A 16,903-nucleotide genomic window follows, 5' to 3' on the forward strand; every position below is an offset into this window, starting at 1 on the left:
GTCCGAAGTGTCTTTGAGGAACCTGCCCGAGCCTCTTCTGCTGAGACTGCCTTGCTGAACCTGGTCCAGGGTAATTCTTCCGTTGGCGAGTACGCCATACAATTCCGTACTCTTGCTTCTGAACTATCCTGGAATAACGAGGCTCTCTGCGCGACCTTTAAAAAAGGCCTATCCAGTCGCATCAAGGATGTGCTGGCCGCACGAGAGATTCCTGCCAACCTCCAAGAACTCATCCATTTGGCTACCCGCATTGACATGCGTTTTTCTGAGCGACACCAAGAGCTCCGCCAGGAAAAAGACTTAGATCTCTGGGCACCTCTCCCACAGCATCCTTTGCAGTCTACGCCTGGGCCTCCCGCCGAGGAGGCCATGCAAGTGGATCGGTCTCGCCTGACCCTGGAAGAGAGGAATCGCCGTAGAGAAGAAAATCTCTGTCTGTACTGTGCCAGTACCGAGCATTTCTTGGTGGATTGCCCTATCCGTCCTCCACGCCTGGGAAACGCACGCACGCACCCAGCTCACGTGGGTGTGGCGTCTCTTGGTTCTAAGTCTGCTTCTCCACGTCTCACGGTGCCCGTGCGGATTTCTCCTTCAGCCAACTCCTCCCTCTCAGCCGTGGCCTGCTTGGACTCTGGTGCCTCTGGAAATTTTATATTGGAGTCCTTTGTGAATAAATTCAGCATCCCGGTGACCCGTCTCGTCAAGCCGCTCTACATTTCCACGGTCAACGGAGCCAGATTGGACTGCACCGTGCGTTTCCGCACAGAACCCCTCCTGATGTCTATTGGACCCCACCTCGAGAGGATTGAGCTCTTCGTTCTCCCCGGCTGTACCTCTGAGGTCCTCCTCGGTCTGCCATGGCTCCGGCTTCATTCCCCCACCCTTGATTGGACCACCGGGGAGATCAAGAACTGGGAATCTGCCTGCCATGGGAAGTGCCTCTCCCCCCCTCCCAGTCCCGTCAGGCAAGCCTCTGTGCCTCCTCATGGCCCCCGTCCTGGTGTCACACTGCCCCGTGCCAGGCTTCGCCCTCTGCCCTCCCTCCCCATTCCCACTCCTGCTGTGCTGCCTCCCGTTGAGGAAACCCTCCATTCTTTCCCGGTGTCCTCATCCCAGGGGAGGCAGTTACCGGACAAAGAAAAGGGGAGACCTAAGGGGGGGGGTACTGTTACGCCTAGCGCTCCGGGTCCCCGCTCCTCCCCGGAGCGCTCACGGCGTCTCTCTCCCCGCAGCGCCCCGGTCAGTCCCGCCGACCGGGAGCGCTGCACTGTCATGGCCGTCGGGGATGCGATTCGCACAGCGGGACGCGCCCGCTCGCGAGTCGCATCCCAGGTCACTTACCCGTCCCGGTCCCCTGCTGTCATGTGCTGGCGCGCGCGGCTCCGCTCTCTAGGGCGCGCGCGCGCGCCAGCTCTCTGAGACTTAAAGGGCCAGTGCACCAATGATTGGTGCCTGGCCCAATTAGCTTAATTGGCTTCCACCTGCTCCCAGACTATATCTGATCTCCTCCCATGCCGGATCTTGTTGCCTTGTGCCAGTGAAAGCGTTTAGTGTGTCCAAAGCCTGTGTACCTGAACTTCTGCTATCCATCCTGACTACGAACCTTGCCGCCTGCCCCCGACCTTCTGCTACGTCTGACCTTGCCTCTGCCTTGTCCTTCTGTCCCACGCCTTCTCAGCAGTCAGCGAGGTTGAGCCGTTGCTAGTGGATACGACCTGGTTGCTACTGCCGCAGCAAGACCATCCCGCTTTGCGGCGGGCTCTGGTGAAAACCAGTAGCCTCTTAGAACCGGTCCACTAGCACGGTCCACGCCAATCCCTCGCTGACACAGCGGATCCACAACCCGTAAGCCGAATCGTGACACCTGTATCAGGTTTTTGATAAAAAAAAAAAGGATTCCTCAAAACCTGACTAAACTGTATCAAAACGTATGTACAAATTTTTATCTGTATACGGTTTGAAAACTGATGTCCGGTTGCATCCATTTTTTAAGAAAAAACTGTATATGTCTTTAACTTTTCACTCCATTATCAATAAAGTTTCACTTGTTTGATTGAAATTCCAAGAAAAAGAACTGTGCAAAGTAAAAAACGTATGGTGAAAACCGGATGGAACCGTACGCACATACGGTTCTGTACAGTTTCCATTGACTCCAATGTTAAAAAAACGTATACGGTTTCATTTCACCTGAACCAAAAACCGTGGTAGGCTGCATTCACACCTTGTTTTTACGTTACGGGTGCCGGATCTGGCTGGGGGAGGGGCAAACCGGTCTCTCCAGTACCCCAGCCGGACCAGCGCTGAAATCCATTTACTTTAATGAGCCGACCGGAGTCAAACGGTGACTTCGGTCAGCTCATTTATGACTCGTATGCGGTTTCCTGACCTTACCTAAAACTGTAGTATACTACGGTTTTAGGTCCGGTCACAAAACCGCATACGGGTCAAAAATGAGCCAACCGGAGTCACCTTTTGACTCCTGTCGGCTCATTTAAGTAAATGGATTTCAGCGCTGGTCCAGCTGGGGCAAGGGAGAGCGTGATTTGCCCCTCCCCCAGCCGCTTGCGGCACCCTTAACATAAAAGAGGTGTGAATGCAGCCGTAGGCCACAGTTTTCTGTCCGGGGGAAAAAAAAGTAAAAAACTGTATGGTTTGAAAAATGGAGACAACCGTATACATTATGGTGCATACAGTTTTGAATGGTAAGTCTATGGGCACGGTTTTCTGTACGGTTGCATAGTTTTTTTATTTTTTTTATGAAACAGTATGCTGAAACCGTATAGCAAAATCGTGGTGTGAACCCACCCTAACAGTGTTTCCCAATCAGGGTTCCTCCAGCTGTTGCAAAACTACAACTCCTCAACTGGTGCCAGAAAGTTAAACAGATTTGTAAATTCTATTAAAAAATCTTAATCATTCCAGTACTTATTAGCTGAAGAATGCTACAGAGAAAATGTTTTTCTTTTTGGAACACAGAGCTCTCTGCTGACATCATGAGCACAGTGCTCTCTGCTGACATCTCTGTCCATTTTAAGAACTGTCCAGAGTAGGAGAAAATCCCCATAGCAAACATATGCTTCTCTGGACAGTTGCTAAAATTGACAGAGATGTCAGCAGAGAGCACTGTGGTCATGATGTCAGCCAGTGGCGGATCCAGAGTCTAGTCTCGGAAGGGGCACTATCAGGCTATAATTACATAGGGGAATGTCGGCATGTGAAATACTATATATTATTACACAGAGTATAGTGGCCCTCGGGGGGAGGGCAATTGTCCTGTTGCTCCCCCCCTGGATCAACAGGAGCAGAGAGCAGAGCAGAGAGCTCTGTGTTCCAAAAAGAAAGCCATTTCCTCCGTAGTATACAGACCCTAAAAAGTACAGGAAAGATTAAGATTTTTTAATAGAAGTAATAAAAGTAATAAAAGTTTTCCATGGGAGTACCCCTTTAACCTCTTAAGGACGCAGGGCGTACCTGTATGCCCTGCGCCCGGTGTTTAAAGCGGGGTCACGCCCTGGGCTAATAGCGCGCGTCACAGATCGTTGTGCCGCGTGCTATTAACCCTTCAGACCCGGTGATCAAAGTTGATCGCCGTGTCGAAAACTAAAGTAAAAGCTTCCCGGCAGCTCAATCGGGCTGATCTGGACTATCGCAATAAAATCGTGATGTCCCAATCAGCTAGGACGCGAGAGGAGGCCCCCTTACCTTGCTCCAATCTGCGTTTGATTGCTCCAAGCCGGAGCTACAGGCTTGAGCAATCGAGCCCCTATCTCGCTGATCCATGCAAAGCTATGGCTTTGCAGGGATCAGGGTAAAAGATCAGTGTGTGCAGTGTTATAGGTCCCTATGGGAGCTATAGCACTGCAAAAAAAAAGTGGAAAAAAAAAAGTTAATAAAGGTCATTTAACCCCTTCCCTAATAAAAATTTGAATCACCCCCCTTTTCCCATAAAAAAAACTGTGTAAATAAAAATAAACATATGTGCTATCGCCGCGTGCATAAATGTCCGAACTATAAAAATATATCGATAATTAAACCACACGGTCAATGGAGTACGCGTGAAAAAATTCCAAATTCCAAAATAGCGTATTTTTTTCACTTTTTATATCATAAAAAAATGAATAAAAAGCGATCAAAAAGTCTCATCAATGCAAAAATGGTGCGGATAAAAACTTCAGAACACGTCGCAAAAAATGAGCCCTCAAAAAAAAAAATAACATAGAATAAGTGCCGGTCATCAGGTACAAAATGAACATGACTGGATGAATTACACAGTAAAAGGCAAAGCAAATTTCTCCATGACAAAGTCCAAATCGTAATAGGTAATCTAGAGCACAGCTCGTTGTAGAACTATGAAACACCTCAAGGTAGACGAGCAACCCTAAAATTTATCCGCCCAAGTAAACCAACGTTCAATAGTTTGCTTATTGATGCCCTTCCTCTTAGCTATGAGACCCTCCATAGTCAAGTTGTGTTTGATCTTAGCGTTCACTGAGGCTAGGTCTGGTGCCTCTACGGACTTCCATAACTGGGCAATGGACGTTCGGGATACTGTTAGCACATGGAAGAGGATGGACAGGGATGGCAGAGGGATAGCGTCCAAGTCAAGGGACAGGAGGGCAACCTCTGGACCCCAGGGAAACGGAATATCAAGGAGTCCGTCGAGGAGAAGCTTGATAGCTCTCCAGAAGGGAGCAATACCCCGGCACTCCCACCAAACGTGTAATAACGTACCCTGGGATTGCTTACACCTCCAACACATCGGAGAGGCTCCAGGATATATTTTGGATAAGCGCAGAGGGGTGTAATACCACCTGTACAGTAGTTTCCGGGAGGCCTCAAGGTGTGACGCGCACCTGGAACATTTCTTAGGTAATTTAAATGCGAATTCCCACTGTTCCCTGGTGAACTCCCTGGTCAAGTCTACCTCCCACCTAGTATGATATGTATATTTATGTACAATATCAAGTTGCAGTATCTCCTCATAACCCACACTGATACCTCTGGTAAAGTCCTGAGAGTTCAAAAAATGTCGTTCAAATGCTGTCTTGGGGGAGGGTGACATGGGCCAGTGAAGGGACTGCAAGAAATGTCGGATTCTAAGATACTTGTACAGGTCTCTATGTGGGATACCATATTTAGCGGTCAGGGATGTGAAGGGCATCACTCCATCCGGGTCGAGTAGGCCAGCTACCGAGGTCAGCCCCATCACTAACCATGAATCCATGTCTAGGTTATCCAGGTGTGCACTGATTGCTGCTAAGGGGATGTCAGGTAGCCGGGGGGGGGGCCACAATGTGTCAAGAATATTTAGCTTACTCCAAGTTCTCACAGCCGCTGCTATAGTAGAGTATGGAGAGGAAGGAGAAAAAGTAGGGTTAAAGCGGAGAGACCAAAGGAGACAACTAAGAGAAGGGGAACTAAGCAAGTCAGCTTCAATGTCTACCCAATGGGGCGAGTCTATCTGCCACCACCATTTTTTGAGCTGATCTAACAAGACAGCTTGATAATATGCACGCAGGTTAGGGACTCCCATACCACCTTTATCGACTGGCTGATATAACATGGACGCACTCACTCTCTGGCGTTTGCCTGCCCAAATAAAATGTAAGAGTAGCCGTTGTATTTGTGCTATATAGGGTGCAGGTATAACAACTGGGAGAGTTCTGAAATAATAAAGTATCTTCGGAAGCAGCATCATCTTGGTTGCTGCAATACGTCCTGCCCACGAAGTGGGCAGCAGTGAGTATTCAGCAATTTCTTTAGCCACATGTGATTTCAGGGCAGATAGGTTGGTAGGGACAACATCATTTGGATGTGCGGTCAAGGTAATACCTAAATAGGGAATACTCGCACCCGCCCATTCAAAGGAGAATCTAGAGCGTAGGGTAAGTTCCATATCTTGTGGGACATTTAGCGGGAGTATACAAGATTTAGAAACATTCAACTTATAGTAGCTGACCGAGCTAAATTCTGAAATAATATTTAAGACTGCAGGGAGGGATGTAAGGGGTTGGGTGAGACAAACGATCACGTCATCGGCGAATAGCCCTATCCGATGATCATTCAGCCCCATTGTGATGCCAGAAATTTCAGGGGACATACGTATCCTTTGGGCCAGGGGCTCCATCACCATGGCAAATATGAGGGGGGATAAGGGGCACCCTTGTCTGGTTCCGTTACTCAGAGCAAAGCTATGTGAGAGGGTACCACAAGAGAACACTTTAGCAGACGGAACCGTGTTTAGAGCCATTATGGCACCCTCGAATCTAGTTGGAATTTGGAACTTCCGCAATACCTGCTGCAAATAACCCCAATGTACACGATCGAACGCCTTCTCCGCATCCAAGGAGAGGAGCAGAGAAGGCATCCGATCTATGTGGGCCTTGTTAATCAAGTTTAGAAACCGTCTTGTGCCATCTAGGGTCTGGCGACCCCTAATAAATCCCACCTGGTCCTTATTGATAAGTTTGGGTAAAATGTTATTGAGGCGATTCGCTAGCAACATGGCGTACAGTTTAATGTCGCAATTTAAGAGGGAAATCGGCCTATAGTTTGGCGTGCAATCCTGACTTTTACCCGGTTTTGGGATGGTGACCACTAAGGCCTCCAGCAGTTCTTTAGGGGGAGAGCTAGTATCTGCAACATAATTAAAGGTTTTAGTTAGGATTGGGGTGAGCAAGGGGCCAAACTTCTTATAGAAATCATTAGTAATTCCATCGGGGCCCGGTGATTTGGCAGGCCTGAGGGCTCGAATGCATGCTAGAACCTCTTCTTCAGTAAACCTGGCATCTAAGTCAGCAGACTGTTCAGGGGACAAAGAAGGAAGAGACATGGAGGAGAGAAAGGAGGATACAGCGGCTGCAGAAGGTTGAGCAATGGAATCATCAGTCCCCAGATTATACAATTGTTCGTAATATCTAGCAAAACAGTTGGCTATACCCTGCGGATCAGTGACTTTAGTGTTGTCTGAGGGGTTGCTTATGTAGGCAATCCGCGATCTAGCAGCCCTTTTCTTCAATTGTTTGGCAAGGAGGGAGCCTGGTTTATTGCCCTGCCAGTACCACGACATCTTTAAGCGTCTAAGTGCAAGTTCATAGGTATGTAGGGACAGTGTGTGGAGCTGTGCGTTAAGTCTGGAAATTTCAAGGGCGGTATCATGAGAATAGGCGACCTTGTTAATCCTATGCAAGTCAGCTAACTTCTGTTGCAGTTCCAGTGTCTGTGCCTGCCTCTTTTTCCTGTCATAGGACGTTTGGCTGAAAAAATGTCCCCTGATAAGGGCCATAAAGTCACACCATAACGTAGAGTCAGACACCTCTCCATTATCATTAATCTGAAAATATGTCGATATAACAGAGGAGGTGGCCACTGAGTAGTCTGGATTGTGGAGGACCATCGAATTCAGTCTCCATACAGAGACAGGGTGTTGTAGATATCGCTCACGTATAGTATTTCCTATAGGGGAGTGGTCAGACCATTCTATAGGGTAAATGTGAGTATCCATAACTAGCGGGAGTAGGGACTTAGACGTCAGGGCGTAATCTATCCTGGAGTATGTCCCATGGGCATTAGAAAAAAAGGTGAAATCTTTTTCAGTGGGGTGGGTTATCCGCCAGGCGTCATAGAGCCCATGGGACGTTACTAAAGAAAAGAAGCCCCGACTGGTCACGTCTCGGGTTCCGTGCAGTGGAGTCAATATGGGGCCACATAGTCATGTTAAAGTCACCCAATAGGATCACATGTCACTCCGATACATTTTCAACTGTGCGTAATAAGGTCCTAAGGAAGGAGCATTGTTGCCGATTAGGAGCATACAAAGCTACAATAGTGTAAACACTATTGTTGATATTGCAAACTAAAATAATATAGCGGCCCTCTGAGTCTGTTAGTACCTTAAGGACTTTGAGAGCGACGGAGTCACGCACAGCAATGGACACCCCCCCTTTCTTGTTACGGGCATGGGCATAGAATACATGAGGGTATCTCCTGTGAGATAGCCTCGATGAGTCTCCCTCATCGAGGTGCGTCTCTTGTACACAGAGAACATCAGCCTGCCTGCGTTGAGATTCCCTCCACAACATAGATCTTTTGAATGGGGAGTTAAGACCCCTAGCATTAATAGACAAAAATCTAATACCCATAGTGAAACAGAATTAGAGTAACCAGTCTGAGCACAAATAGCACATTCAACTGAGATAGAGCAATGTCATAGAATGTAGCCTTGCAGGCAGAGCATAAAAAGACAGGCATGTAAGACGGTAAGTCATAAGGCATCGACCGGACAAAACAACATGTAAGACAGACAAGTAGAACAACAATAACAAAACAGAGAAAAGGATATGATATTAAGGCCATGTGGTAAGCCTTAGGGAGGAGCAGTTGATAAGTCCCCCGCAGCCAGGCCTACAAATCAATTGTTAACATAAGACATAACCCAACTGCAAACCAGGGCAGGTAGAAAAGTTCAGTAGGACGCCACTATAGGCGTGTATGCATCGATCCTGAAAGTCACTTCGGGTTCTTACGTTTCCGATTAGCGACCAGTTGCCACTCTTCAGGTACTCCAGGGATTGGGGAAGCCGTGGAGGGATGAGGAGAACAAGACAGTTCCGAAAGTTGCCAGTCACTACATATTCGAGCCAACGCATCCGGGGAGGAAACTACATGCTTATCACCTTTGTGAGTAATAATCAGCTTAACAGGGAATCCCCATTTATATGGAATCTTATGCTCACGAAGCAACTTCGTGCCAGCCTGGAATTCGCGTCTCCTGGCCAGGGTGGCCGCTGAGAGATCTGTGAAAAGTTGCAGACCAGCAAACCTGTCAGGTAAGTCCATGGAGGACCGAGCAACCTGCATCAGCTGATCTTTAATATGATAGAAATGCATACGCAGGATCACGTCTCTAGGTACTGAGTTAGGCAGGGCTTTAGGCTTTGGGAGCCGGTGTACTCTGTCCATGAGGAGATCCAAGGGAGATGCTTGGGGCAGGAGCAAAGTAAAAAAATCAGTGAGGTATGCATTCAGCTCCTCGGTTTTAATCGTTTCTGGGACCCCTCTGATGCGCAGATTGTTCCTACGGGAACGGTCCTCCATGTCGGCGATTTAAAGTCTAAGCGCAGAGACTTCGTCATCCAGAGCATTAGTCAAGTCCACAACAGCATTGTGCGAAGAGGTTAGTTCCGCCATTTTATTTTCAATATGGGAGGTACGGTTCCCCAAAGATGCCATCTCATGTTGAATAGAGACAACTGCGTTTTTAAAATCTAACTGTAGTGAACATTTAAGCTCCAATAGAAGTCCCCTCATAACAGCTGCGTTCAAGGGAGCCTCAGCAGAATCCCCATTAGCTACTAAGTCCCGGGCAGGGGTACCTGGTAGTCCTGGTGAAACCTGGGTGCAGTCGTCGCGGCGAGGGGAAGGCCCTGCCGGGGATCTCTCTGCGGCATCCCGGTGTCTCTGAGGCGCCGGATCTGGATGGCGGGCTCCCACTCCGCTCACTGCTGAGATGGAAGAAGCAGGAGAGGCACCTTTGGTGGGATGGGAAGCCGAGCTACCCGGTGAGGAGGTCCCGGCCGAAGGCACAGGGGACAAAGCGGCGCCATCTTGAGCGGTCCCCGCCGCGGGGAAGAAAGCAGTAAGTTTCATTGGGCTCTTTTTTTTACCCCGACTTCGGGTCATAATCATATGGGAAGAGTATTCCGGCACAAGAATCAGCGTAAATCGCAGGAAAGTAGCGGGTTATTCAGCTGTGGAGCCGCTATTAGGCCGTTGGAGTAGCGGAGCACTGTAATCAAGCATCCGCCCCCATGCGCTGCTAGGACACGCCCCCCCATCATATGGAATTTTATGTGCAAAATTGAAAGCGTTATGATTTTTAGAAGGTGATGAGGAAAAAATTAAAATGCAAAGGCTATGTTCACACTGAGTAAATCAAGAGTAATTCATGCCGAAAAATTTACGGGCGGAAAAAAGAATTATATTTTCGCAAAAAATTTGTGCGCAATTCACACGGAATTGCGCGCGGAAATGGGGGAGAAAGAAGAGAAGGGTTTTTCAGCCAACTCTGCGTGAATTCTGTGCAAATTCAGTGCGAAAAAGGATGTCGGGCGGAATTTTTTTTTACCATTGACTTCTATTGATTTCTGCTAGCGGATTCTGCTTGAAGAATGAAAATGCTCATTCTTCAAGCGGACGGGAATTCAGCGTCGGAATTCCGCTAGCAGAATTTCCGCAGTTCGAACAGGACAGCGGAAAAACATTAAAGTCAATGGGCAGAGGAGATGTGCCTAAATTTGGAGCGGAGAATTCAACAGGAATTACTGGAGTAAATTCCTCTTGAATTACTCCTTGTGAACGAGCCCAAAAACGGAAAAACGCTGAGTCCTTAAAGGGGCACTCCGGTGAAAACCTTTTTTCTTTTAAATCAACTGGTGGCAGAAAGTTAAACATATTTGTAAATTACTTCTATTTTTCCCTTTTTCCGTTTTTGCATTTTCGTTTTTTGCTCCTTGCCTTTAAAAAATCGTAACTCTTTCAATTTTGCACCTAAAAATCCATATGATGGCTTATTTTTTGGGCCACCAATTCTACTTTGTAATGACGTCAGTCATTTTGCCCAAAAATCTACGGTGAAATGGAAAAAAAAATCATTGTGTGACAATATTGAAAAAAAAAACGACGGGGGGCTTTTGGGGGCTTCCGTTTCTACGTAGTACATTTTTCGGTAAAAATGACACCTTCTCTTTATTCTGTAGGTCCATATGGTTAAAATGATACCCTACTTATATAGGTTTGATTTTGTTGGACTTCTGGAAAAAATCATAACTACATGCAGGAAAATTAATACGTTTAAAATTGTCATCTTCTGACCCCTATAACTTTTTTATTTTTCCGTGTATGGGGCGGTATGAGGGCTCATTTTTTTGCGCCGTGATCTGAAGTTTTTAACGGTACCATTTTTGCATTGATAGGACTTACGGTATTGATTATTTTTAAATGATATAAAAAGTGACCAAAAATGCACAATTTTGGACTTTGGAATTTTTTTGCACGCACGCCATTGACCGAGCGGTTTAATTAATTATATATTTTTATAATTCGGACATTTCCGCACGCGGTGATACCATATATGTATATTTTTATTTACACTGTGTTTTTTTTTTATTGGAAAAGGGGGGTGATTCAAACTTTTAATAGGGGAGGGGTTAAATGATCTTTATTCACTTTTTTTTCCCACTTTTTTTGCAATGTTATAGCTCCCATAGGGACCTATAACACTGCACACACTGATCTTATACATTGATCAATGGTTTCTCATAAGAAACCAGTGATCAACGATTCTGCCGCATGACTGCTCATGCCTGGATCTCAGGCACTGAGCAGTCATTCGGTGATCGGACAGCGAGGAGGCAGGTAGGGGCCCTCCCGCTGTCCTGTCAGCTGTTCGGGATGCCGCGATTAGCCGCGGCTATCCCGAACAGCCCGACTGAGCTAGCCGGCAACTTTCACTTTTAGGGTTAATAGCGCGCGGCGCCGCGATCGGCGCTGCGCGCTATTAGAGGCGGGTCCCGGCTTCACTATGACGCTGGGCCCGCCGTGATATGACGCGGGGTTACTGTGTAACCCCGTGTTATATCAGGAGAGTATGACCAAGGACGTACCGGTACGTCCTTGGTCCTTAAGGGGTTAAAAAATCTTAATTCTTCCTGTACTTATTAGCTGCTGAATACTACAGAGGAAATTCTTTTATTTTTTGGAATGCTCTCTGATGACATCACGAGCACAGTTCTCTCTGCTGACGCTATTATAATAATAATAACGCATCATTTATTGTCAGTGGCGTTGCTAGGGTTGGTGTCACCCGGTGCGGTAGAAAATGGTGTCACCCCCATACCTACCCCCCCCCCCTCAGTAAGTTTTTAGCCTGTTGAGACAGACATCACTGTTGTAGCGCATTGTGAGAAATTCCAGTATAATAATCAGATATACCAGTTGCCACAGAATGGGAAAGTGTTAAAGAAGTTTTCACCATTGAAATATACAGCTCCCAGAATTACTTAAAGGGGTACTCCACTGGAAAACATTTACTTTTATATCAACTGGTGCCAGAAAGTTAAACAGATTTTTAAATTACTTCTATTTAAAATCTTAATACTTACAGTACTTATAAGCTGGTGTATGCTCCACAGGAAGTTGTGTAGTTCTTTCCAGTCTGACCACAGTGCTATTTGCTGACAACTCTGTCCATGTCAGGAACTGTCCAGAGCAGGATAGGTTTGCTATGGGGATTTGCTCCTACTATGGACAGTTCTTGACATGGACAGAGGTGTCAGCACAGAGCACTGTGGTCAGACAGAAAATAAATTAAAAAGGAAAATAACTTCCTGTGAATCGCTTATACAGCAGCTAATAAGTACTGGAAGGATTAAGATTTTTAAATAGAAGTAATTTACAAATCTGTTTAACTTTGTAGCACCAGCTGATTAAAAAAAATGTTTTCCAGTAGAGTACCCCTTTGAGCAGTGGTGAGGTTATGCTGGGAGTTGTAGTTTCACTGACCTAACTGTAGAACTGACAAGTGACTACAGCTCTGATGTAGAGAGGAGAATGTACAATGGTATCAGTGACTACAGGTGACATCTTCTCTATAGTGAGGAGAATACACAATGATATCTGACTGCAGGGGACGTCTTCTCTATAGTGAGGAGAATACACAATGACATCAGTGACTACAGGGGACGTCTTCTCTATAGTGAGGAGAATACACAATGATATCAGTGATTACAGGGGACGTCTTCTCTATAGTGAGGAGAATACACAATGATATCAGTGATTACAGGTGACGTCTTCTCTATAGTGAGGAGAATACACAATGATATCAGTGACTACAGGTGACGTCTTCTCTATAGTGAGGAGAATACACAATGATATCAGTGACTACAGGTGACGTCTTCTCTATAGTCTTCCCTTATCTAATTCAGATGGTACATACCGCCAGGACTTGATCCAGCTAAAACTTCTCTCTGCAGAATGTGACGCCCAGACGTCTCCTCACTATGTCAGCGCATTCTCATCCTCTATATGAAAACAATTATTATTATAAACCTGCCAGACACTGTATCCTCTAAATATAATACTACTATACACTATACTCTTTGATTATAAACCTTCCATACACCATACCCACTGAATATAATACTACCACACACTGTACATTCTGAATATAATACCAACACATACTGTACCCTCTGAATATAAATCTGCCACATACTGTACCCCTGAATATAATACCGCCACACACTGTACCCACTGAATATAATACTACCACATACTGTACCCTCTGAATATAATACTACCACAAACTGCGCCCTCTGAATATAAATCTGCCACATGCTGTACCCTCTGAACATAAATCTGCCACATACTGTACCCTCTGAATATAAATCTGCCACATACTGTACCCTCTGAATATAAATCTGCCACATACTGTACCCCTGAATATAAATCTGCCACATACTGTACCCGTGAATATAAATCTGCCACATACTGTACCCCTGAATATAAATCTGCCACATACTGTACCCCTGAATATAATACCGCCACATACTGTACCCTCTGAATATAATACTACCACCCACTGCGCCCTCTGAATATAATACTTAGAGATGAGCAAACTACAGTAAATTCAACTCGTCACAAACTTCTCTGCTCGGCAGTTGATAACTTTTCCTGCATAAATTAGTTCAGCTTTCAGGTGCTCCCGTGGGCTGAAAAAGGTGGATACAGTCCTAGGAGACTCTTTCCTAGGATTGTATCCACCTTTTCCAGCCCACCGGAGCACCTGAAGGCTGAACTAATTTACGCAGAATAAGTCATCAACTGCCGAGCCGAAAAGTTTGTGACGAATCGAATTTACTGTAAGTTCGCTCATCTCTAATAATACTACCACAAACTGCGCCCTCTGAATATAATACTACCACAAACTGCGCCCTCTGAATATAATACTACCACAAACGGCGCCCTCTGAATATAACGTTGCCATACAGTGCACCCTCTGAATATAATACCACAACCGCAGTAACACCCCTCAACATCCGTTAGCTGATGCTATTACGACGGGAGGGGGGTATTGGTGGTGTTGTTAGTGGATGATGGGGGTGCTACTACTCGGGGGGTGTTGCTGGAGGATGATGAGGGTGCTACTGGCCATCCCCCCTTGCAGTATCATCCCCATCATCCATCCGCAGGATCATCCTCCTGGCAGGAGCACCGCCATCATCCACCATCAGGATCTGCTGATGGAGGTGCTGCTGGGGGGGGGGGGTGTTGCTGGTGGATGATGAGGGTGCTACTGCCAGGGGGGGAGCATTAGGTAGGCAGCAGTTCCCCCGCATTAGGTAGGTCGCAGTTTCCCTACATTAGGTAGCATCTATTCCCCACATTAGGCAGCATAGATTCCCCACATTTGGTACCAGTTCCCCCACATTAGGTAGGTACCAGTTACCCCACATTAGGAAGCAATTTCCCCACATTAGGTAGCACAGATTCCCCACATTAGGTAGCAATTTCCCCACATTAGGTAGCACAGATTCCCCACATAAGGTAGCATAGACTCCCCACATAAGGTAGCATAGACTCCCCACATAAGGTAGCATAGACTTCCCACATTAGGTAGCATAGACTCCCCACACTTGGTAGTAGTTTCCCCACATTAGGCCGCAGGTTCCCTTGCAGGTTCCCCACAATGGGTCAAAGTCTCCCCACAATAGATTGCTGGTTATACCACCCCCCCCCCCCCCCCACACACACAAAAAACACATACAACACAGAGAGAGAGACACACACAAACACACACAGTCAGACAGACACACACACTCACAGACACACATACACAGTCACACACACAGAGTCACACAGTCACACACACACACAGAGTCTCATACACACACACAGTCACATACACAAACATAGATAGAGACAGACACACACACTCACCCATCCAGCGCAGCGCTCCTTCTCACCGGGCGCCGTGCGAGTGACGTAACTGACGTCCTCCTGCGCGGCCATGCGGTGTGACGTCAGGCCGGCGCAGACGTGGGAGCGGAGGCCGGGCACAATGCTGGTGAAGGTGAGGGGGGGGGGGGTTGATGATGGACGGGCGCACAGTGCAGGAGAAAGAGGGGGGGTTGCTGACGGACGGGCGCACCGCACACACAGCGCGCGGGGGGGGGGGGGGGGGGTGGGTGCTGACAGTTGGGAGGCCGGTCAGGCACAGATGGGGGGGGGGGGGGCTACGGAGCGTCTTGGTGTCACCCCATTAGGTTGGTGTCACCCGGTGCGGGCCGCACCCCCCGCACCCGGGTCGCAACGCCACTGTTTATTGTTGTCCCCAGCACTGCAAGGCAGCAGTGCTAACCACTGAGCCACCATGCTGCCCTCAGCTAAAATGGACAGAGATGTCAGCAGATAGCACTGTGCTCGTGATGTCATCAGAGGGATTTCCTCTGTAGCATTCAGCAGCTAATAAGTACTGGAAGGATTAAGATTTTTTAATAGAAGTAATTTACAAATATGTTTAACTTTCTGCCACCAGTTGATTTAAAAGAAAAAAGGTTTTCACCGGAGTACCCCTTTAAGTCCTTTTTTTTCTTCCAAACTACACCACTCCGCAGGTTACGTGTGGTATTGCAGCTCAGCTCCACTGAAGTGAATGGGACCGAGTTGCCGTCCTTCACACAACCTGTGGACATGCGTGATGCTGTTTTACAATAAATAAACGTAGTTTTTCTAAACCTGGACAACCCTAGGAGTGAGAAGTCACTATAAACTAAGCCTTTGGTCTGAACTGTCTCCTAAGTGAGAGAGGGCGCCTAAACGAAGTAATCACTCGGCTTCCATAGTGAGTTGAAGTAGAAGCAGCTTCCTGTCTGAGCGCCGCTGAGTGGGGGGGGGGAGGCTTTAGAGAAGAGGAGTCAGAGTACGGAATGGCGGGGCTCACGCCGCCAGAGAGCATGGAGAGGTCCGTGGAGCTTTTTCTGAGAGCCATGAGGAACACGCAGGTGAGAAGCGCTGCCAGCCTCTAGTAACATTCCCTGGTACATGGGGCGCCGCCGGGAGTTGTACTGTGGTATACACGGTACTGTATGCTTTGTCGGTTCTGCGTGTTATGGGCTGCACAGTTGTGGGAGTTTTTCGCCAGGACACCGTGAAGCCACACACTATTACTACACACTACTACTACACACACTATTACTACTACTACTACTACTACACACACTATTACTACACACTACTACTACACACACTATTACTACACACTACTACTACTACTACACACACTATTACTACACACTACTACTGCCAGTCACTGTGGGGGAGGGAGCTGGACTCTGAACGTGTGTAGGCTACAATGTGCAGCTTGTAGGACACAGTCTAATGTATCTTCATGCCATACATGTGTACACTCTACCTCAGCGTGCCTCCAGCTGTTGCAAAACTACAACTCCCAGCATGCCCGGACAGCCAAAGGCTGTCCGGGCATGCTGGGAGTTGTAGTTTTGCAACAGCTGGAGGCACACTGGCTGGGAAATGCTGTTCTACCTACCGACGCCCATAGTGTAAAGAAATCAACATTTTTCTACCTGATCATACTGTAAAACGGAGAGAATGATGTTTAGCCCCTGGCCATTACAATTTTGGCCTTGATCCATTATCATTTCTTTTTTTTTTCCATCCACAGATCCATATGAGGGCTTGTTTGTTGTATTTTATATTGACACCTTTCATTTTACCATAAAATGTACAGCACAGCCCCCCAAAAATATGCTTTGTAGGGGGCAATGGAAAACTCCACCTTTTGACATCTTTTTATTCTGTGGGTAGGTAAGTTCTCATACCAGTG

General features: G+C 47.1%; 1 protein-coding gene across 4 annotated transcripts in view; it reads left to right on the plus strand.

The window, feature by feature from the left end:
* The window catches only part of LOC130273680 (serine-rich adhesin for platelets-like), a 222,744-nt gene that overhangs the window by 16,254 nt on the left and 189,587 nt on the right, over window positions 1-16,903 (plus strand). For 2 of the 4 annotated variants that reach the window (XM_056520880.1, XM_056520882.1), the window contains exon 1: window positions 15,700-16,061. The exons of 1 other annotated variant lie outside the window; for it this stretch is intronic. In XM_056520880.1, coding sequence (XP_056376855.1) covers window positions 15,987-16,061 — 75 coding nt within the window. In that variant the 5' untranslated portion in view covers window positions 15,700-15,986. Of the gene's footprint in view, window positions 1-15,699; window positions 16,062-16,903 lie in introns of those variants that run through there. One more of the 4 variants, XM_056520884.1, reaches the window with a different exon arrangement.

This window comes from Hyla sarda, chromosome 5, assembly GCF_029499605.1.
Source record: "Hyla sarda isolate aHylSar1 chromosome 5, aHylSar1.hap1, whole genome shotgun sequence".
Classification (NCBI taxonomy): Eukaryota; Metazoa; Chordata; class Amphibia; order Anura; family Hylidae; genus Hyla; species Hyla sarda.